This window comes from Manduca sexta, chromosome 3, assembly GCF_014839805.1.
Source record: "Manduca sexta isolate Smith_Timp_Sample1 chromosome 3, JHU_Msex_v1.0, whole genome shotgun sequence".
In the NCBI taxonomy this organism is placed as follows: Eukaryota; Metazoa; Arthropoda; class Insecta; order Lepidoptera; family Sphingidae; genus Manduca; species Manduca sexta.
The window spans coordinates 6,426,043-6,450,396 of NC_051117.1; the positions used below are offsets into that span (position 1 = coordinate 6,426,043).

Below are 24,354 nucleotides of genomic sequence, written 5' to 3' on the forward strand. Positions count from 1 at the left end.
GCCGGTGGACGCTGGATGAGGAGAGCGGAGGACCGAACAGCGTGGCGCGCTTTAGGGGAGGCCCATGTCCAGCAGTGGACAGCTGTAGGCTGATGATGATGATGAATAAATGCGGTCTGCAAATTGTTCTGATGATAATTAGATTCTACATAAAAGAAAGCTGGAATCGGGTTATATAATCCCTCCGTCACTGCATTGTGCACAATTCACCGTCTTACAAATCGCACTCATAAAATAATGACCCATTGCAAAATTGCCAATTTGTGGGAATCGTCAAACAACCAATTTCTGTTTGCGACCTTTTAGTTTTTTCCATTTTTTTCATGCTATAGGTTTCATTTTTTACTTATCTTTAATAAGCTCAATTTTCAACTTCAAAAAAGAGATCGCAAAGAAAAATTAGTTTTCCAACGAATGTCACAAATTAACAGTTTTGAAATAGGTCATTATTTTATTAAGAGTGCGAAATGTTGAAATGTCAAACAGAAGTTAAAATATTTCAACACACTTAACACATTAAACAACACCAGCATTGTTATTTACCTTACATAATTATAACTGATTAAGCAATTGTTCAAAAGTTCAAAAACAACTTTAATTATGAAAAAACATCTCTACGACATTTAATTTCATCCTCAATAAGGTTTGGTGTAAAACAAAAGTTCAGTTCCCAAAATGGACCGATTATTTCGCTAACGAATGAAATATAGTAATTATAGTCAATTTGTAAAGGTGAAGGGCGAAGGGCGAGTATAATGTGTCGCGCATACATTGTTAAAATATGTCGAAAGATGACAATCAAAAGTACAGTCAAGCACGAAAATAGCTGAATGAAATCAAAACTTCAAAACGACTCCACCCATAAATTCAATCGAAGTACTTTTTTTTCTTCATCTATTTACAACAAAAAACTTCCGAGTTTATTTTAGTGAATAATTTTTTTTTTAATACGGACACAAACTCACTCTTATGGCTGATTGTACACCCAACTTAAATTGTTGTCGTACAGGCAGTGTGAGAGCGTTGTCTTGAGCGTTAATCATAAGCAAAGAACATATTATAAGCCGCATTTAGAAACCAATCTCACTCTTGAGTAGGATCTTAAGTGAACATTTAAGTGACTGAACTATTTATAGACATAACTTGGGCTATTATTCTAACGCTTATATCAGCTCAATCGGTTTTTTTAATAAATAAAACTCAGCTCTCAAAGTATAAAATCGGTGTAAATGGAATAAAAAGATCTCCCGTGACTAGGTTAGTATTTCCAGTTTTAGTCAAGGGACTTCCAAGCCAAATATACATTCATTGTAATCAAAAGCAAATAATGTTTTAACTTCTTCACGATGCCCATATTAAAGGTCATGACAAACTATCATAAAGTATATTTATTAAATTGCATACGGAAATTAAAAACTATTAGTTTAAAAATGTATTATCGTAAACAGCGGAAGAAAAAAGGAATGGTAAGATTTTTATATTCTCGAGCCATTTTTGGATGTTGAATCACGTGGTTAAGTAAATGTTGCTATTATATTAATTATCCTATTACTGCTATATTAATCTGCATCTGGTGGATATCTTGTGAACATATTTGTTTTAATTAAAAAACGAAGATAACTAAAGTCCTGGGTGAGTTGTTTACAGTCAAAAATCATCTGCATCAATATTTGCACATCGATCTAGTAAATAAACCAGTAAGAAAAAGCATGTTATGAACGTCGCCATCAAACTTTAATCTGTTTTTTTTTTCTATTTCATGTTCAATGCGGAGATTTAGATTGTAGTTGTTTATTTTTAATTTTTTAGTTTCACAGATTACTAAGCTATTAGAACTACGTGGTTCATTTTTAATCAACTATCGATTTAGGTTTGTAACGATCGATTCCATTAATTCGCACTGGCCACACAAACTTGTAACGCCTCGGGGAAAGAGAAAACAACCTGCACGCGCCTAAATTTGAATTAAGAACCTGTTTGGCGCGCTTTTTGCTTTTACCCCGACCCACTTGCAGTTGGCCCGCCACCTTCGCTGTGTGCGGACGTTTTTGTCTTCCATTTCTCCACGCACTTTCGATTTTATCGAACTGTGAAGGAATGTTTTCTATTTAACAAATAAAAGAAAGGACCTTTCGATTTCTTCGTTGAAGATTTAAAGTTATTTGAGGACATTCTTGAAAATACCAGATTTTAAATGATCTCTTATGAATCAAAGTCTTAAAATACAATACTGTACCATAAGGTGACTTAACCTGTTTGGACTAATGTAGTTCCCTTGATCAAGCACTCATATGGAAGTGATTTATATGGTTAAAACCTATTCAGCTTAAATTTGCAAAATAATCACTGTAAATACAACTCAAGAACTTCAATTCATCGGCCTCCATTGACCCAGAATGTTCTAGCGCATAATATTATGGTCAAAGATTGTAATTATAAGGTTTGTGGCGCACAGTGGTCATTTGTGATTGTAATAGGATAAATGCGGAGTGCTAACGATTTTGTTGTGGTTTAATGCCCTCTTAAACCTGAGTTTATATTTTTTCTGTAATAAAATTTAACCTTGCACGTTCTTGGTAAATGCATATAAAAATATGCCATTAATTTTGATGGGATTAATATTTTTTTTTTTTATCTGAATATATTGGTTAAAAAATCCTGTTTTAATTAAATGAAATCCTGCGTAATTTATTTGCCAAATATTTTCGTTTCGATTTGCAACAGTAGCGGTTACAGCTCATAGCATACTAGATAATTAATTTCAGAGGCCAATTAGTTTGCAACTGTTGACCTAGTATGTTGTTCGGCGTATAATAACTTAAATTGTATGAATATTTGCAATAATAAGTCTATGCGGCTATTAGAAGCATGATATAATTTTTAAGAATGGTCATAATTAATTATAAACTATTTCAATTTAGAGTATGACTGAAAATTTGTTTTTAAATATTTAAATAAAGAATATTGTATTCTTAGTATTTTAAAATGTAAAAGAATATTGTGTTATTTATTATAAAAGTGCTCACGAATTATTTTTAAATAAAGAACTTGTCATTTCATAAGTAATTTTTAACACAAAACCTTTCTTCCAACGCGAATTTCGTTTAAAGAACGTGTTTTAAACAATCTGAAGTAACTACGTAATTAATTTGCTATAAATATTTTTTTTTGCCACTGGAAAGATAACCTATTTCAGACATATCCTAGTTTAAAGATATATTTATTATTTTTGCCCAATAAGTACTACGTTTAGGAGCAATGCGTAACGAATGCCTGCCGGGCACTGTGGGCGGGTACACAAAAAATCAGTTTCACTCTCTGATCGTTGACCTCAATTCAATGAATGATTATTTTTTGTGTTACGTTAAACATGGCTGTCGTTTCACATCACTATATTATAAAGAGAAATATCATAAAGTATAGCTATTCTATTATATTTAATGTCCAGCTTACAGACTCAACTGTATCTGCATTGCGCCTTCATGAATGAAATTCTAATCCTATATCTTAATGATAAGACATAAGAACTCTTTTACAGTGATTCATTCCTCATTTCATTAGTTTATTTTGATTTAATGTGCTCTTTGACCCGCGTGGGTCACATTGCCCCAGTAAAGAACCAGTGTCAACGATAAATAAGCGCTTAGAAATTTAATTTGTCTATATAACAGAAATGGTATGGAAATATTATGATAATTCTCTTTCACCCAATGCCATTGGCCTCGGTTCGAAAGCGTCCGAAAATTAGCAAACCATTCTTTATAATCGATTTCATGTACTTGACATTCACGACGTTTAAAGAATTCCATAACACCTAATTTTGTATCTTAACTTAATAGGAATAGAGTTTAAAACATATAAGTGAATATTCCAAGGAAAATCCTACTTAAATATGCGACACCAATAGCAGACGCATGGATTTTTAGTCCGATGTGTGTTTTTAAATTTCGAATGCGTACGAATTGTGTGATTCGATTTTTAAATCGTATTCTTCGCGCTTTCTTTCTAGCTATTTGTTTCAAATTGACAGGTGTTGTTTTTTTCCTTTGTGGTTCTGCCAAAGGACGTCAGTTATTCGAATTTAAACTTCTTTGTTTATAAATCTTAATTGACGTGTTTATGGTTTTACCCAATAAAAATCTATTAAAGACAATCAACGCATGTCTTGAGAAAAAAGTCAATAGTAATCATGCGAGCAATATTGAGTAAGCGAGTAACTTCACCAACTAGTTACGCATATGGCGGTCTTAAATCGCACGGATGTAAAAATCAGCATATTCATTCGTGTATATCGAAACGATTTGTATGATGACATCACTGTAACAAAACTTCTCGCTTATTATAACCACGAATTATCACATTAGCTGTGCGAGAACAAATGTGAAATGTCCGGGGACCGCCAACTTTCACTCGGATGTCGCTTTCTGCGAGGTCAAGTGCGGGCTTAAATAACGTTTTTTGAATTTCGAATTGGTATTTCTCTCTTTTATTGTTATTGGCGCTTTAGAAATTCAAATATGGAATATTTATGGTTTCTGTGATATTTATTTTAATTTCGAACTGGTTATCATGACCTAGACTTTTTTAATCTGTATACGGTTAATGATGTAGATATTATATTGTTTTATGTTTGTTTAAAATGTACTTATATTTCTTTTTATCTCACAATTAACCCGATCACAAAAATTTTAAAAGTATAACTCCCCATAAAATTAACCGCATTATATGCTAATGGCAGCTGACAGGTTCCCATCGAGCCATTGTTCTCATGGGATACCTGCACTAACCTACAAACATAATAAACTTGTTTATGTGGGCCTACATAATCATCAATGAGAACCATTCTTATCGACGCATTAGGTTCAATTTCCCCAGTAATGGAAACTATGACCGGAATCTTTTGGCAATGGAACAGTTCATTGTTATCATCAAAAACTTACATGTAAAGTGCATAATTTCTGATCATAGAACAGACAAAAACCAAATGTAATGAAATGACGTTTATCGAAACGAAAAACCCACTTCGAAATGAAGATACAAACAATTTCTGCCTATTCACGATACGTTATTTTATTAAGCAACTAATAAAGAACTTCATATGTTAAAAAAAAACATTACAGTAAAATTACCAATAATGGACACATAACATTCCCATTGACCTAAGACCTTATATCACACCGTTGTGTAATGGGCGTGTAGGAAGTGAATATTTCCGACCATTCAGCCAAGCTTATCGACAATCAAATTGGGCCTTGTTTTGTAACTAGCGCGCGTGAAAAGCTACGGTATAACGGCGGTCACACGTCTACTTGTTTATGGGTTTATATTTTTAACGGCCTACTTACCGACTTACTTATGAATGAATCCCCTCTTAACCGAATTTCGGCAAATCTCAACGGATTTCAGCTAACTAAGCAGGAGATATATTATAGTCATACTTAAAAAAAAATGCAAAGCTATGCTTAAATAGTTAAAACATAAATTTACTTGATCAGCTGTAAGTCAAAACCCGCCATCTTGACTCTTAATAAGGTTTAAACTAGGAACCGGTGATGTTTTTGACAGCTATTTAAGCAATACTTAACCGCCTTTTATGCTAAAATAAGTTGATGAGTAAGACTGATAGTGCAAAAGTGTGTGTGCCATGCACATGTGTACTCTCTATTCCTTCAGTCATGGTCCGGTGAGATGGCAATCCGACAGGACCGGAGAGAGATCATGCGCAAGACCGACTTACATGTTTACTTATAAATAAGGTATTAAAAGGATATAAGATAAGGTCTAACGGTGAAGGAAAGCATCGTGAGGAAATCTGCATACCTGAGAAGTTTCTTACAGGAATTTTGAGGGTTGTCATATTTCGTGATCCAAATTCCATGTTCAATGCAATTGGGTCTTTAATTCTAAAGGCGCGTTATATCATCATAGTTTTATATCACAATGGTTTAATTGAGCCCTGAACCAGTGAATTGCGGTAACAAATCATTATTTTAAGTATTTTTTGTCATACATAACGAATTTATTTAATGTGACCTCATAGATCTGCTCATCTGTCAAATAAAAAAGAGGACAAAAACTAGACGACCTTCTCAATGACTATGGATTTTAATAACTTTATGGTTTTTGTCCACTTAATGCCAAGAAATATTTGTTTGGAATAACAGGAAGTCTTATATCAATCAATAATACCTTTGTTTATTTAATTCGCTTAAAAATTATCAATTTAGAATAAATTGATTATTTAATACGTAAGTATTTGACTTTGTGCAAAAATAATTAGAGATTTATGTATAAACAAAGCGTTACCCTGCTATGGAGGACATTATAATTTACAACAATTATTGTTATTTTTTTGGAAATAATTTCGCTTAAGAATTATTAATTTAGAATGAATTGATTATTTGGTTTTGACAAAATTAATTAGAGATTTGAGAATAAATAAAGCTTTGTACTGCTGTAGCGGACATTATAATTTACAAAAAATATTGTAGTTCTTTGTTTATAAATAATTACTCATAATTGAGGCAAACTAATAATAAATATACTCGAAAGACATTTACAGAGATATACAGGGTTACAATCAAAAGGTCGATAGCCTAGTTGGGTGTGGAACGGACTGCCAAGACAAATGTCGGCAGGTTCAAAACCCAAGGGCACACCTTTGACTTATCTAAAATTATGTGTGTATTCCTTGTGAATTATCGCTTGTTTTAATGGCGAAGGAAAACATCGCGAAGAAACCTGCAGCCTGAGACGTTCTCGATAGGATTTCTGAGGCTTGAAGTCTACCAATCCGCACTAGGCCAGCGTGGTGGACTAAGGCCTAATACCTCTCAGTAGTAGAGGAGGCTCGTGCCCAACAGTGGGACAGTATATAATACAGGGCTGATAGTATTATTATACAAGATCATTTAGATGTTGCTTTAATAAATGAAAGCACATACTCGTCTTTACTTCTAAATATTCTAGTAACTGGTTATTGAAAATGAATAATTAATGAACTTTCTAATATTATAAATTCACGAATTCTCCACATTAAACGACAAACAATTATTTGACATGGGTTTCAAAATAACGACAACTCAACAGTACAGATTGTTATCGTATGACAAAAGTTGAGCTGAGTTACAAGGTCGTAAGGGGCTGCGATTGGAATATCTTTTCAGGCCCATGGTCCATTAGGGAGCGTTTTCGTTTACATATTTTAATTAACTTTTAAATTTGTTATTAAGAAATAATTGAAAATTAACGTATGTAAGTATGTAGTTGTAATTTTTCAAGTATTAAATTTCTTAATTTGGATCATTGGACTTATCATTATGTCCAGAATAATCTATGGTATTCAATTTTAAACTTTATTCATATGCACAGGAATCCTAAATTGTTATGACGAGATATTTTAGTCAACTTAATAAAATAAGACTAAAAGATTCCTATTTTTTCGATACAGTACAATATCTGTAGTTTTATATTTATTTGCAAAATTTCATGAATGATATAATTTTATCGCGACACTGCAATTGTGGAAAAATAATTCAATTAGTGGTTTTTAATCGAAATTCTAGATAGGTTTTTTGTCCTTACATTGTCAATGTAAAGCAAATAGTTTTATTTGCAATATAATAGCATATTACACGTAATATTTTAAAGTATTTCACTTCATTCCTTTATTTTTTCTTTAGGCAATAGCGAAGTTTATTTATACGTAATATTTTAAAGCATTTCACTTCTTGCCATTAAGTTCGTGAGTACAACGCTGACAATCACTCCTTAAAAATCTTCAAAGAAATATCCAAAAAGACTTAACAAACATTTATTCATACGCTAATACTAAACTTGGAAACCTTCAATATAAATATAATTAACAAATTCAGAACATTCATAAAACACATCGACGTCTCAAAGCCTATTTGTCTTAGGCGACATTTTTTTGCGACACTAAGTATCATACATATTTAAAATCAGCACTTTTTCTATGTTTTTTTAACCTAAATAAAATAAAAAAAAAATAAACAATTCGCTTAAATCAATTCGCCATTCAACCGTAGAGTCAAATACAAATACAAATTCTTTATTGCTGAATGTAGGTACTTAATATACAGGTCATGTTAAGAAAAGGAAGGAAGGAGAACATGAGAACACATGGTGATCGGCAAACGCGGCGTTTTATTCGCCAATGGACCAGCACCTTAACCCGACACGAAAGTTTATCGAAAGTGCTAGTAACACCGGTTATTTACACAACCCAGTATTAATTTTGTAACGGTCGGCCAAATCGGTCTAGTCACGTTGGAGACTAAGATCTAACACTTAGAACTACTGAGCTGTTTACACCTAATATTTTGCAACATTCACGCCTTTATTATTAAAGGGGTGGGTAGAGACGTAAACAGTACCACTTTTTATTATCTCCGTCCCATGATAAGGAGAGAGTTTATCACCATCATAATCATCATCATATATTCTTGCCCATTGCTGGACGTGGGCCTCATCCGATATGGGCCATTTTACCCAGTCTTCGGCCAGTCGCATTCAGTTTTTATTTATCAGTACTATCGCCATATCGGGCACAAATTCTGGGTACCAGGGCGATACAGAGCAAATATACCCCAATACCACTTGCCTGGCTTTCGAACCTGAGACTTCAGAGCGGCAGTTAGACATAATCTTATTTACAGATAAAGTATACGCGAGCGAAGCAACACAAACACTAATTAACGTGCATCAAAATCCGTTCATCCATTTCTAAAAAAACACGTAAACGAATTAAGAGGTTGTTTTAATAAATGTGACGATAGATCCGACCTCTATTCGATCAAGCCATTGGCTTATAACAATATTAATATTGAAACTGGTTATTTTGTTACGGCCAAGGTCAAAAACATCCTGGGTGAATCATTCTATAAAGATTTAACCATGCTATAAGATTTAGGTGAATTATGTTTTCATCAAAAAATTGGAGTTAGTTATACTTGCGTTTTAAATTGATAAGCTTATATTCTAAAGAAAGCAACCCTTCTTTGGCTTTTATAAATCTTTATATATTAAGTTGTCTAGAAGATATCGAGTTTTAGCGATAAGATCGTGTATTCGACGTTTTTATTATAATACTAATGATAATTGTATTCTACTGTGTTTGTTGTTTACAATACAGTATTTATTTGTTTCTATACGAGGACAGTAAAGTAACTCCACTACACCTGATGGTAAGTGGAGTGGGGTCCAATAGAATGTCGACTGACGAGAGATTACCCCTCGACAGACACAATTATGCCGGCCTGTTAGAACCAGATATACACAGGCTGATCCCGCAACACGACACACACGTGGACCACTATGGCGGGTTTTAACACCTAGTGGACAGTGGTCGCTATCCGGGCGAATATAAAATATATCCTACCACCGATCTAAACCAAACATTTATTCATTAGAAAAATGTATATTCTACTAAACAAAATAAAGCATAGGCCATAGATTGTCCTAATTTGAATTTTCATTGGGATGTCATGAATATTTGTAAAAGTAGTACCTGATTGAAATCACAGAGTTATTGTTACTTCATTACAATATTTTATAGTAGAGCTTTAAAAATTAAAAGCAGAAGTTGTCATTGATGTTGTTCACGCGATTTCACCTTCAAATTGCTTATAAGCAATATCAAATTAGTATAAGAAAAACAGAATTATAGGAAGATTAATTGGTAGGCGGTCCTAAACTTTGGGCAAAACAGCATTCAAAAGAGGAATAAAGAGATGTTACGACCATAAGGACGGATACAACAAAACTACGACTTAAGATGATCTCATGATTTTATGGTTTGAAAACGAAGATTATTTATAAACAAAAATACTATTCAAAATATTTGTTTAAATTGTAAACAACATTGCGTCGTTTTAGAACTCGCTGTGAATATGGATACGAGATAGAGTTTATTCTATATTTGGTAAGTTTAACAATACGATATATATCGTAAACCATTGTTGGTGGTAGGATATATTTTATGTCCGCCCGGATTGCGACCACACAAGGTGTTTAAATCCATCATAGTGGCATATGTAAGTGTGTCGTGTTCCGGGATCAACGTGGCCATAATTATATCGATGGTAGAGGGCTAATCATGTCTGGTCAGTCGATAGGTCTTTGGTTGTATTCAGCGAGGTATTTTGTATTCCCTGCCTTCCCTAGAAAAAATCCGTCACCGCGTCAAAGGGTGTGAGATATTATGAAAAATCGTATGCAATTTACATTTGTAAATGACTACGATTTATCGAAACGATTTAATCATATCACTTTTTCTAACATGAGCATCTGCGGGCCAATGTCGAAATGTCAATCATCTAATACGTTGAGGAAACTTAAAGTCCATTGATTTAACTTCGCAGTGTTTTTAGAACATTTTAGAAACCTTGCACTTGGCTTCAACTCAAGAAGATTCTTTATTAATCCAAGATTCGGTTCACTCTTGTGCCAAATCATCATTTTATTGTTTTACAATGACTAATTGACAATCAAAGCAATATACTTTTTGGTTGAGAACCTCTTTGTACATTGGTTTTAAGATTTTTAGAACATATTTTGCTTACCATGTATTTTAGGATTTTGTAGAACATATTTTGCTTAGATGTGTTTTAGGATTATTTAGAACAGTTTTTGCCTAAAGCGGACGGCAAAATTAATAGCTTTTTCATTAAATACGCCACTACAGCCAATAAGCGATGAGGAAACGAGTCATTAGATTGCCGCTTACAAAACGGAAAACGAAATGCCATCTTGAGGATGTCGTCGGATGTGAAATGCACTAACCAGATTACACGTATTATATATTGCTGTAATAGTTATGTAAGATACACAAATACCATTTAATGATTGGTATTTGTAGCTGCTAGTTTTCCGGAAATTATAAGACGTGAGAAAGCAATATTCCAAGTTTTTGCTAAGATCATGGATTCCAAATCTGAGATCGCGGAAAAAAAATCTTTTTGTATAACACGCGTTATCGGAATTAAAAACTGATGGTTGGTTTTTAAATACAATTTTAAATTAACTGAGTAAGATCTGAATGCAAGCCCTTTTCTATTACACAGGCTGTGTGATTCAAAGGCTACAACATGTATTAAATAAAATTACAAAATTATTATTGCAAATTTCGTCCTAACAACATAAACAAACATTACAGCAATGCTTTATTTTGTAGGCCTTCGAGTCTTGCAACTACAAGTGCATTGACTCAGGGCTCACTCACCCACTGACATAATTATTTGTCTCTTTCACCCTCAAAGCGTTAGCTGTTTGCATCCCTGTCGCACATGCAACTTTTTACTTTTCCCGCCATAAAAGTTTCGAAACGGTCAACAAGCCATACAGGACTGTTTGTAGGTTAGAAGTAAACATTATTTGATTTATTGTATGGTTTTACGTCAATATTTCAAGTTTGTTATTGGAAATTATTTTTTCAAAAATATTGAATCAGGCAAAGGAATCTTAAAATATACAACCACCATAAAATAAAACCAGTTTTTAAACATAGTAACACCTACATCCTGCTGTAAACCACAAATATTTTAATATCAGACTATTTAAAATGTCATTTTGGGTTTAGATAACCTTAATTGCTTATATTTAGCAACATAAATCACCTAGATATATCTTGGTTAATACGGTATACGAAATTACATTTAATATTAAATAAACCGCACTTCGAAAGCAACCAACTATTTTGTAACAAAACAAGAAATACCGTATTTTACTTTCGTTCATCGACAATGCTAAGTAAAAGTGAAACTTGCCAAAATCAAAAACAAACATCCAAGTAGTACCAACCTACCAGTTTTAATAACAATTGGTTTTATTGCGACCTGTTCACTGTTTCCGACATACATCATTTGATACGGCCAGTAATTTGATTTTGAATTTAGAACAATGTTATGCATCTAGTGTCATTCGACTCTCATCCTTATTTTAAAGTAATAAAGACTTCTAAGTTCAATGAAACGTAAATACGACTGTAGAAAGGAGAACGTGCGAAATAATTGTTATTTTGGCAGTTCTATGCGTGCAATTAAACTCTTTCAGTGTGTACAATACTCCACGCAAGTCGTGACTAGTTCTTTTGTTATGCTAGATGAATTTGGACTATATTGTATTTGCCCAAGATTAATTTTCATTTGTCTAGTTATGTAGTAGGTACCTCTTTGTAGCTGCTAGTTTTTCGGAAGTTATAAGACGTGAGAAATGCAATTTTCTAAGTTTTTGTTAGCGTGTTGAGTAAAGATATTTATTATGAATTCGACAGTAAAAGTGTTTTTATCTACAGACAATTTTATCACAGTTTTATTACTTGAAATCAATATTATTAAATTAAGCCAACTTATCATTTTCCTCCTATTTCATTAAATCGTCAGAAAAATAATTCAAAATTCGAATATAACAGTTCTTAATTTGAAAATTTAAATCTAAACACGTCAGATATCGTACACACGTAGGGACGTGACAATATTCATTAGATTTCACTACCAAAATCTGTGACACAGGAACTTATTCGTCCGTTGACCTACTGTGGCAGAATGTCAGTCATCAATATGCAAGGTAGCTTCCCAACGGTGTTGGTGAAATTCGTTCCTGATTTAGGATAGATGGCTATGGGTTGTAATTATGACGATGTGCCCAGTCTGTTTAATAAAGAATGAGTGAATCAAAACTGACAGGAATATTTGCTTTTTTATGTGGCAAATATTGCACAGAATTTTTTAAGAAAACTAGTAATATTTAGAGTCAATAAATTACTTTATTGCATGTAAATAATTATAATAATTTTAATTATACTGTATTGTGTATGTTCAAAAAAAAATTTAACGTCAAGAGACGCACTTACCGAACTGTACTTCAAAACTTAATATAAATAAATTACGTCTAATAGGAAATCATTTCAATTACGACAGATGGGCCTAATGGGGAAAATGTTATGTAAAAACAACAATAGCAACGACACAGATTGTAAAAAGTGTTACCATTTTTTTCACACGATTATGTGAAAATTGTCCGCCATTTAAAATAGGAATGCTGTTGCACAAACTGAATTCTATCTATTGCAAAACTGTATACAATCTTTTAAATAACAGTGTAAGAATCAAAGAGTTTTACGATTATATAGAGTGGACTTTGGGAAGATTGTAATACAAAAATTTTGCGCTTATGCGATGGTAACTTATTTTTTTATTATTTGTTTGAATAACGAGATCAGCTTGTCATTCGGGAATCGACCGCCCATAAACATTAGAAACACCATCCAACACGTTAAATTACAAAGTATTGTTTGGTATTCCACTGCGCTCGCCATCCTGAGACATGAGATGTTAAGTCTTATGTCCAGTAGTTACACTGGCTACAATCTACAATTAAATAGCAAAACACCAAAGATAAATTTCATGTCATGATTTGCACGTTTCAAATGTACATATTAAGATATGTTATTTTTATATTCATATTTGAGCAAGTTGATATCTTGTAACACTGACATTTCAAATAAGACAATGACTTATTACCAATTTGTAATAACTTTCGGAGTACAAAAGTCCTGATGTCCGGTTTATTACTAACTATACAATTTTATGGGTTTTAAAAGAATATAATATACGACTTCAATATTATTAAATATATTACTAATGACCAATAGAATTTTATAAGTAGTCTGTTTTTTTATATTTTTGTTCCATGGTGAAATAATTTCAAAAGTATATATGACAAAAGGTATTTATTTTGTAAAACTCATAACCTAAAACGTAAACCATTGAATTCATAAAACAACCATCGTCCTAACCTATGTCATTTCCCATATTTGTCTACCTTATTGTTATTGAATTCTATTTATTTCCTTTTAATCTGGCTAGTCAGAATTGATGTAAACATTACACAGAAATCATATTTAGAATCTGATATTTCCTTTAAAGTAAACAAGATTTTTAAATAATCTTACAAAGAAACGGGAAAGCGGCAATAACCTACTTCGGAGTGAAACGGACTGAGTTGACACATGTTCGCAGGTTCAAAACTCAAGGGCACGCACCTCTGAATTTTTTATAATTACCTATGTGTGTATTCTTGGTGAATTATCGCTTATTATAACGGTGAAGGAAAACATCGTGAGGAAACCTGCATATCTGATAAGTTCTCTATAAGAATTTTGAGGGTGTGTGAAGTCTACCAATCCGCACTAGACCAGCATGGTGAATTAATGCCTAACCTCTCTTAGTAGTAGAGTAGGCGTACCCAGCAGTGGGACAGCATATAGTACAGGACTGATATTATATTCATATTATCATGGAATTGGGACTAGGGTAAAAATATGAAGACGTATTATAATTCGAATAACATAGCAAAAAAAAAATATTTATAAGCAAAGATATCAGAACACAAGTTAAGTTTCAATGGTAAAATATCACTAGACTACTTTGACGGATTAAGGTCTAAACCTATCAGTTGTAGAGGAGGCCCGTGTACAGCAGTGAGACATTATATAAGGCTGGTAATATTATTATCTAATAACCAAAATGCCATACTGCTGACTGCCTCGGTGGCGTAGTTGTACTGCATGCGCGGCACGACAGCGTTCTGAGTCCTGGGTTCGAATTCCGGGTCGGGCAAAGTGATATTTTGGTTTTTCTGCTCAGTATCAGCCCGGAATCTGGAGTTTGTGCCTGATATGGCGATAGGCTCGCCCCCTATCACATCATGGGACGTAACACACTTGGCGAAAAGTGGGTGTCTTGGTTGCGCCTCTGCATACCCCTTCGGGGATAAATGCGTGATGTTGTGTGTGTCATACTGTTAGAGCTGGTTGAAGCTGTGTCATACCCAATAATTATATTCCTAGATTCCCAACTTAGTTTTGAGTATTCTCGCGATCGTATGTTCTAAAACATAAAACACTTCTATAATTGTAGAGTTCTGCAGTACAATCCGGGGTCTGTTTCGCAACCGATCGAGTTAACCCAGATGCATTGTAGAAAGTACTGATTCGAGCAAGGTCTCTCGAAGGTGATGCGGATCTGTTTGCTCCATTTTTTATTAGATACTTTAGTTAGATTGTTGTAGCTACTTAGATCTACATATGAGTATACTGCGAGCTATAGAGATAATAGTAAGTTTTGTCTCTTTACAATTCTTGTAAGAAAATATCACATATTGACATTTGTGATACCAAATTGGCTTCGTCTTGAACACAGGCACTTTTATGAGGTACTTATGCGGACTTTAAAAGAAAAATAGCACGACAATGTGGCCCCACTGCAACTTATGGTAAGTGAAGTGAGGTCTAGTAGAATGCCGACTGACGAGCGATGATTCCCTCTACCTGATGGTAATTGGAGTGGGGTCATACAGAATGTCGACTGACGAGAGATGATTACCCCTCGGTAGTGGACACAATTATGACGGTCTGTTGGAACCGGATATACACAGGCTGAGCCTGGAACGATTCACTTTTTATATTACGGTTTGGATTTGTTGATGGTTATAAATCAGCCTTCAGGAGCAATTTTATAAAGTGGAACATGTCTACAAATTGATTTAATGTTTTAAAAGTTATAAAATTTAATATTCGGACGCGTCTTCATCAAAAATTGTTTGTATAATTTTTGTAATTGTCCATAAACACTTATTGTTTGTTAAAATAATTACTCATACTTGTAAACACAATATGAAAGTAATCAAAGTATTGCTTAATTATTTGAGTTCACGGCAATACTTCACAAATCGTTTGTAATATTTTGATACGAACAATTTTCGTAAACATAAAATCCACACGCCAAGTTCTTTTAAACTTTATTCATTTATTTCATCAGCTTGTACACATCGCGCCGTTATCCCCCAAGGGGTAGGTAGAAGTGCAACAATAGGGCACCCAATTTTCACCATGTTTGCTTAGGGGGCGAGCATATCGCTATATCGGCCAATAATTCCATACTCCGGGCTACTCAGTAGAAAAACTCTTTGCTCAACTTGGGATGGGAACTCGGAACCTTAGACCGCGCAAAAGGCAACTACAGCATCGAGGCAGTCTCCTTATAAACTAAAAGTATAGTTAAAATTAGTTTAATATTAAACAAACTATTTTATCTCATCTGATCAATATGTTAACAAGGATTTTACAAGTTCTGACTTGTATTTCCTTGTACCGGAACTGTAATAACATTCCGTGCCAAGGTGGCGATAAAACGATGATACATACCGATTGTGTTATTCCTTTCATTTCCTTACTAAGTGTTCAAAAATATCTAAAATTACTCTCTTTGTTACAGAAATAAACGAGGAGGAACAAATAGAGTCATCAAGGATGAAAAGAGAAGGAGTTCCGGATAACAGGGGTCAGTATAAATATATAAATAACAATTGTAAAATACTTAATGTTTGCTTGCAGACGTCTTTCTAATTGCAAGACTTATACCTATTCTTTGTTCTTATTAAATAACTTTCTTGAATCTTATATTAACTATTCAAAATTTTGTGAATATTTCCAATAATTTTTAAAGGCTTGATGATGTTTAACACGAGTTATTTTGAGTTCCGAAATATTGCATCAAAATTGTGTCTAAAATTATAAAATGAATATTAACGTCACACGCCTTGTTTGAAGAATGTGACCTATTGAATAATTTCGTAATAAACACCATCAAGACTGTCAAGCCAAAATTGCTGTACAAAATTAGTGCTAACCGATTGGCTAAAAAATTCTATTAGTATTTTATTTATCTTATATTGCATTATTAATTGTATGTTTTTCTTTCTCTTTCATCTAATCCCGGGGTCCGAAAATCAAATGGACTATTGTAATATAACGCACCCCAACGATCCTATCCACGACTTGACGATGACTTGATCAGACCTGACAGTACTCCTCGTGAACCAGAAGAGAAATGACTATAACACGAAGATCGGAAGGTATCACAGCGTCAAACCACTAATCGGATTGCTTACGTCAACGGCAAGGACGTTTATCCAAGACGGTGTGACCACGGAGTTTGCCACGCAAATCTTGGGCACCACATTGGATAATGGGCGGATTTACGCTCAATTGTTAACGAAGTCTTCTCTGGTACTTTACAATAAGCCATCGAATGTAGAAGAACCCATTATTGTCCAGCCAACTCGTATACATTCCGCTTTCGATGGACAATGGAACGTCAAGCAAGATTTAGGCTTCATAGACCCGGAGAAGTTTGTGCTAAAGAATACTGATTATCTAGCTCCTAGTAGTAAAATGGAAATTGTGTATGCCAGTAAGCCAGTCCAAGAACCAAAATTCTGGAGTCCACCATCTCCTCCCGTACCTCAAGTTGATAATCAAATTTATGAGGAGCCTGTAGCACGTAGAGTACAACCGGTTAAAGAAATTCCTAGGTATATTCAAAACGAAGCCTTTAACTTCCTTGACGGTCCAGCCATTGAAGGTGAGAAGAAATTCGAGTTTTATGTAGAACCCACAGTTGTAGCTAATGTTAATGCTTTCCATAGACAAAGTAAGGCTTACGAGCCAGTCACGGAACCCAATCAAACAGAAAATCCCAAGGAGGAAGTGCCAGAGGATACGAATGTAATTAAAATTAAACCTAATTACGATCTGCCGACTTTTACGATAAAGAACGAATTTTCGCCCATATTTTATTACATTGATAATGTAGAGTCACGTAAACCCCCACAACCTGCAGTGCAGCAGACTAAATTACCTAAAAAGTTGTTTGGACAAAAGAGCGAACCGCGACCTAAGAAAACGTTCACGTATGCTGGCTTTGCCGATTTCACGACTGTCGTAGGTGACACTGTTATCATATTTACTCCCAATACTGAAACAGTCCGCCCCCCTAACCCTGACGAGGTAAATGTGTACCCCTCCGCTAAGAGACCTGAAGAGTTTGCAACTAAAGTAACATTCCTTTCCGCTGAAATTCCGGTAGCAACTTCGACTTATAAAGCACATGAAGCCGTAGAACCTAGTAGAGTGCCCACTTATATTAGTGAAGAGGATAGTATGAGGTCAGAAAAAGCCTTACAAAATGACGATGATAGTCTTAAGAAAGTGTTATACGAAGTTGATGATCAAGTACCTGACTCAGAAGGTGTTCAGTACAATCATGATTTTGGTTTAAATGTTGATGTAATACAGCCTTCGGAAACACCGTTTACTACTACAGAAAGTACGCGCATTACGGATGATTTAGGAGTTATACCAATTCAAGGGTACGATTCAGAGGCTACGGAACCATTAACAACACTGTCACCGTCATCAACTATTTTCGAATCGTCGCAAGAATCTATTGTCACAGAACCTAACATGGCAGAGATATTCACAAACTCCGAAGAAGAATCAGAGAATACAGCTGCTGAGGTCACAGAGAAAAACGAGGAAGAAGAAGAAGAAGTAGAAGACGATGAAGAGGTAGAAGAGGAAACTACGACAGAAATGGAACAAGAAATTATGACTACCACTGAAAGTGGTCATAGTGAGGAATCGTCTGAAGAGTTTGAGACAACCACTGAAACTAAACACGAGATACCAGAACCGGATAAAGTTGAAGAAACCGAGGAACATTACAATGTAGAGCAAGAGACACACGAAGACGTGTTCTGCACAGATGGTTTGGAAACTCAATCCACTATGACAACAGCCTATAAAACTTTAACTTACTTGACAACCTACTTTATTCCCTTAGAAAGTACTGAAACCACAACTTCAATTAAATCCGATGTCGTAGTCGAAAGTAATGTAGGATATTACACTAATGTTGTGTGTAGGACTAACTTTAACATAGAACCTACTGCAGTAGTTTCTGTTGATGTCAATTATTCAGTGCAAACAAATGTAGAAGCACCAGAGGTAGTCTCAGAAGAACCTGTTAAACCTCCAACTGAGCCTGATACTACAACTGATAACCCACGAACCACTGTACAAGAAATAATTACCACAGTACAGGAAGAGACAAATGAGGAAGAAACAGAAACTACACGTACAACATCGAGTGTCAGTACGACGCAAGAAATTGAAGAGCCTGTCGAAGAAAAGGAACCTACTACCACTACTACGACAACAACAACAACTGAAAGGACAACGACTAGTCAAAGCCATGTTGAGGTATCGGTCAGTACCGAGAAATCAATTACTACAACTGAAAAGCCAACAACCGAAGAAGATAAACCGGAAGACGAAGAAAATGAAATTGATGTAATATATAAAACTCTTTACACTACTTATACTTATTTCACAACTTTCTTCGGTGACCAAACATCGAGTGTTGCTAGTCATAAATCAGTCGTTACTAATGTTATTACATCTACAGTAGAGATAGCCAATTTAGATCCATCACTATTAGGAGTCTTCGATGAAGATGAAATCGCTCCTACCAATGTTGGGTGTTGGTCGTCCTACTCAATCTATTCAGATTAATAGTATTATTGACCTTGTTAAAAACAAAGATGTCATTGAGTCTGTTGAAGTAGAAGATATTTATAGTTCGCAAACACCTACACCAGCGTTAGGTGATGACGTCATTGCAAGCATTAAACCAGATGCTGTTAAGACATACTATACTACTTACACGTTCTTTACGACAATATTTGTGGGTAGTGACGCAAACGTCTGCAGTAGAAGCGAAGTTTATACCAACTATGTCGGCCCTGATGCTTTAATACCTACGAAGAGTAATCCATTAGCAGTCGAAAGCACAAGAGCCCAGTTCGATTTCAGAAATTGTAAACAAATCAAAATGGAGCCAACAACAGATACAGAACATACATCCATGGAAACTAGCGTAAGTGTTGAGGACCCCCCTAAAGACGATCTGTCATTCAAGAAAGAAGTTCAACCTAGTCCTATCGAAGTTGACATGTTGTTCAGTGTTGAATCAAACCCATTGGAATCTGAGAATTCATATATAAATGTTAAATCATCATCATCAAAAGGTGAGAGGCAATATTTAGACAATAATAATGTTTTAGATGACCAAATAAGCTCAGAAAGCAATATAGATGAAATCCTACCATCCCCAACCCTTCTTCTACAAACAAGTTACACAACATTTACCTATTTTACTACTATGTACATTGGTAAAGATTCGAGCAAAGTTAAGAGTCATTTGGAAACTATAACAAATGTTGTGACAGAAACTATTATGCCAAATAAGGAACCTGAAGACGAAAGCAATTTACCAATCACTTATTACACTACCTTTACTTATTGGACGACACTTTACAAGGATAAATCTACTACAATCACTAGTCGGGAGGAGATTGTTTCCAACGTTGTTACACCGTCAGTGCTGGCCGTTCCCACCGTAAGTCCAATTGATACTACACCTATAGAGGTCGATAGTGTTTTACCTCCAAAGGAATTGGAAGTGGAATTAAAACCGTCTCTGATTGTTGATGATAGTTCAGAACCAGATGACGGTAAAGCGACATTCTATACAACCTATACATACTTTACTACATTCTATGCCGGAAATACGTCTCAGATCAGAAGTAGCTTAGAAACAGTGACAAATATTGTCGATAATACTAAAGTTGTTGAGGATAATCAAATAGCGCGCAAAGTGCCTTCAGGATCTCCAGAGAAAAATCTTATTCAGGATAATGGAGACAAATTGTATATTACTCCAACAGTAGTGAAGGAAGAAATTCAGCAGACCAAGCTTCCTGATATCAGTTCTGCCTCACCCACTGTTCTGTTAGGCACTTATATAGATAACTTGTATGCTGAAGTTAAGCCAGCGACTCCGATGCCAGACGAAGAAAAGAAAATTCTGTTCTCTCAAGTAGCTGTGATTTCGGGTGATTCTACGGTAGTAACAAGTGACAATAAGACTTTGCCCACTGATTCGAGTACGTCTAATCCTACCACGACCACGTCTTCTACTGAAAATGCCATTATAAGCTCTTCACCAGAAATAATAGAAGGTACAGTAACAGAACCTGAAACTACAACGGAAGTGAGGTACGAGGAAGAAGAAGATGGTACAAATACTAGAAAGAAATCACGTCTTACATTCAAACCTAAAAAGCCATCTGTTACACCCGTTATAACTCCATTCTCATCTAGAAATAGGCCTACATTTATTCCGAAACGAGTACCATTATCAAACAGTGCTACAACTATAACAAGATTAGATGTTACTCCTACAATTACTGCAACACCAACATTGAAATCCGTCAGACAATCAGGATTCGGTGGTAGTAGAAAACAATCTGTCTCGCCAGGATCATCTAGTGCGGGTAAACGATTCTCTGGACGTAGTGGGGTAAGCAGTCTGTCCGGAAATGTTCCATCTGCTTCAAGGCCTGGTGCCTTTGGACGAGGTTCCATACAACCCACATCACGAAGAGGTGGCTTCAGATCTAGTACGCTCAGAAGTAATAGTTTAGATTATGTCAGCAGATCTGGTGGTGGAAGGGTAATAAGGCCTACAGCGACACTCAGGCTGCCTAATAGCAGAGGTGGTCGGCAATCAGCTTCTATCACTTTCCCACCTGATCAAAATGATGAAACCTTGGCGACGCAGCTAGATGAGAATGTCACTGAATCTTATGAAGAAATTACTGAAGCTCCTGTAAGAACGACAAACAATCCTCTATTGAGGTTTAGAAGACCTCCTGTCCCAAGGCAACCGGGAACAGCAATTACGCCACGATCAACTACACAAGCAGCCAGACGAGGAGGTTTAGCATCAAGAGGGCGCTTAACAACTACTACCAGGAGGTCAACAACTCGAAGCACACCCAACCCGCTACTGGCATTGAGAAGACAGAGACCAAATTCTCTGTTCCCCAGAAGGAACCTATTTAAGCAACCTGAGCCCGAACCTGAAGAAGAATTCAAGGAAGAAGAGCAAAAGTTAGAAGACGATGAGGAACTTTTAGAAGAAGAGGAATTCGAAGAAGACAATGATTATGATTCGTCAGACAGGAAAGAAAGACATGTTGCCACACCGCCTCCTACAACATCTAGAAGGACAAATATAGTGTCAATAAGGCCTTTTGCTTTCAAACGCAGATCAAAGCGTCAAGCAGATTTTGGTAACCGTAAATATAATAACTTTAGACGACCTGGTAAAGCTGGAAAAGCAGGCACTACTCGTCGACCTGATCCCGAACCGGAGTCCGAAGCACCGCCAGCGACTCAAAAACCTAGGTCCGGAGGTCGTTTTAATGGAAAATCGAGAGCCAATAGCAATACTCGAACAACAACTGCATCAGCACCTAAGACTCAGTCGAGACAGCCATTCATAATTCGTGGCGAAAGTAGAACGACATCTACCACATCTGCCCCAGCGTACAGAAGAGGCAAAACTAGAACATCAAGTAGAACTACAACAACTGCTTCTAGGCCTAAAGCTCCAAGACTCCAAGGAAAATCATCGTCAACTAGATCCAGCCCTACTAGAGCAACTACTAGATCACGAACACGTACCACTACAAGTAAGGCGTCAAGCAGACAGAGAAGTTCGTTCGAGAATTTCAGCGGAGAGCGTAAAAACAACTATGCTAACATTTTGAACGACGGAAAAATTACTATCACTCACCAGATACCTACAGAGGTGACAATCCCTGTCGTAAATGGTAAGATAACTGAGTACAAAAACGTAATATCAGCAACACAAAGCATAGAGACGTTGTTATTGAATCAGGTTTCAACGTCACTCGGATCACTAGGTCAACCGCAATTGGTACTTGCTGCTGAATCTACTGAAATAGATCCCGGTTCGGGAGCCACTAAGGTTATCAAGTACCTACTTAATGAAACTCCTACCACAACAGTCATTTTCACTCCCACCACCATTAGAGGACGTAAGACCTCTTACTCTCACGTATTACCTAGCACAGTTTACAACGTAGAGCCAGTAACCCAAACAATTGCTCCCGAAATCAATTCAAACGTACCTTTGGCGAATTTGTTACTCTCCCAGCTGTTACTTGGTAACCAACAGCCTGCGATAAACCCTCTCCTAGCCTTCCAAGGACAAGGTCTATTACCGCAGCAACAAATTGTACAAACACCAGTAACTGAATACAAAACGAGAGCTACAACTTACGTCACAACGGTGACTGATGCTCGGGAGACTGTTCTGCCAATTACTTTTAGAGGCAAAGCTATTTTGACTACTATTGTAGATCCAACCACAAACGTGATCACGGCCACTGAGTTTGTAACTGAAACGGTCATCACAACGCCAACGGCTTATGGCCCTGGTCCGCAACTTAACTCGTTACTTCTCCCTCTCCTTTTGCAGCAACAGCAACAACAACCAATGCTAAATCTGCAAACAGCCAATCCTCTCTTAGGTTTAGGTCAGCCGGACTTGAACCTTAATAATTTGAACAATCTGAATCAAGTACAAAACAATTTGAATAACGATATATTCAGTAATAGTCCTAAGCCTAATGTTCTCTCAGATTTCAACAGTAATGAGGACTTTTCCGATGACCATATAGATGATAATGAGGATGATTCCCTTCCGCCCCCACCTACAAGTCGGAGGAGTAAACAGCGTGGTTATAAAGCCGCTGCTCCACCTCCCGCCCCTCCTAAGCTAACTAGCGTAGTAACATTGTACGTATCAGGCAAACATCCTGGTGAATTCAGTACAGTTTTATCTACAGTGATATCAGATGACACACAGACAGTTAGGAAACGTGAAGCTATTTACTACGAGGACGTTAAAGTGTCTCCGACGATACTGCCTTCGGTCGACGAGTTATACAGCTCGCAGATCGATAACAGTCTGAGTGCGATCGCATTAAATTCAGAAAGGTACTTAGATAACTCCTCAGTGGAGAATCAGTTAGAAACACAAAGCCTGGAAAGCGTTGTGGGGGAACTGAGCAGGCATATAAGGTATGACTCATCACCAACGTACGTCGTCGATTTAGGAAGCCCTTCAGCGATCAGGCATATAAAACAGAGTTCAGTTGACGACATTTCTTGAAACGACGATAATGGTTAGATGTGTATAATAAAGGGTTAGTTATTTATTTACATTGTATCATAGTAAGTTAACTATGAGTAGTGCCTTATAGTTTTAATGAATTAGTTTGTAAGAAAGAAATACTCTTTTGTACTTTGATAGTCTCTTTTTGTAAGTTCACCAAAAAATTTTCCTATGTTACCATATTGGAGGGGACGCGTCGGAAATCTTTGTAATTGTACTCACTGCCTAAGAATAAGTTTTAATCGAACTTAGATTATGGATTGTAATCATAATTGTCTGTAATATTCATACTTCCATTGCTTACAATTGTACATTGCAAATACGACTTAAATGTTAAAATAATAAAACATTTTAAAAATATATATTTGTATCATTTGAAACG

At 35.7% G+C, this 24,354-nt stretch overlaps 2 protein-coding genes across 3 annotated transcripts in view; both read left to right on the plus strand.

Moving 5' to 3' along the window:
* The window catches only part of LOC115452868, a 119,581-nt gene that overhangs the window by 76,385 nt on the left and 18,842 nt on the right, over window positions 1-24,354 (plus strand). For both annotated transcript variants that reach the window (XM_037438953.1, XM_037438958.1), the window contains exon 2: window positions 16,296-16,361. In XM_037438953.1, coding sequence (XP_037294850.1) covers window positions 16,296-16,361 — 66 coding nt within the window. The remainder of the gene's footprint in view (window positions 1-16,295; window positions 16,362-24,354) is intronic.
* On the plus strand, window positions 19,395-24,332 carry LOC119189415 (mucin-5AC). Its single transcript, XM_037438964.1, has one exon. The coding sequence runs from the start codon at window positions 19,395-19,397 to the stop codon at window positions 23,967-23,969; it is 4,575 nt and encodes a 1,524-aa protein (XP_037294861.1). The 3' UTR covers window positions 23,970-24,332.

Bases quoted from the DNA above. Each gene is read 5' to 3' on its own strand.
- LOC119189415 (XM_037438964.1), top strand. From the start codon at position 19,395: ATGTTGGGTGTTGGTCGTCCTACTCAATCTATTCAGATTAATAGTATT.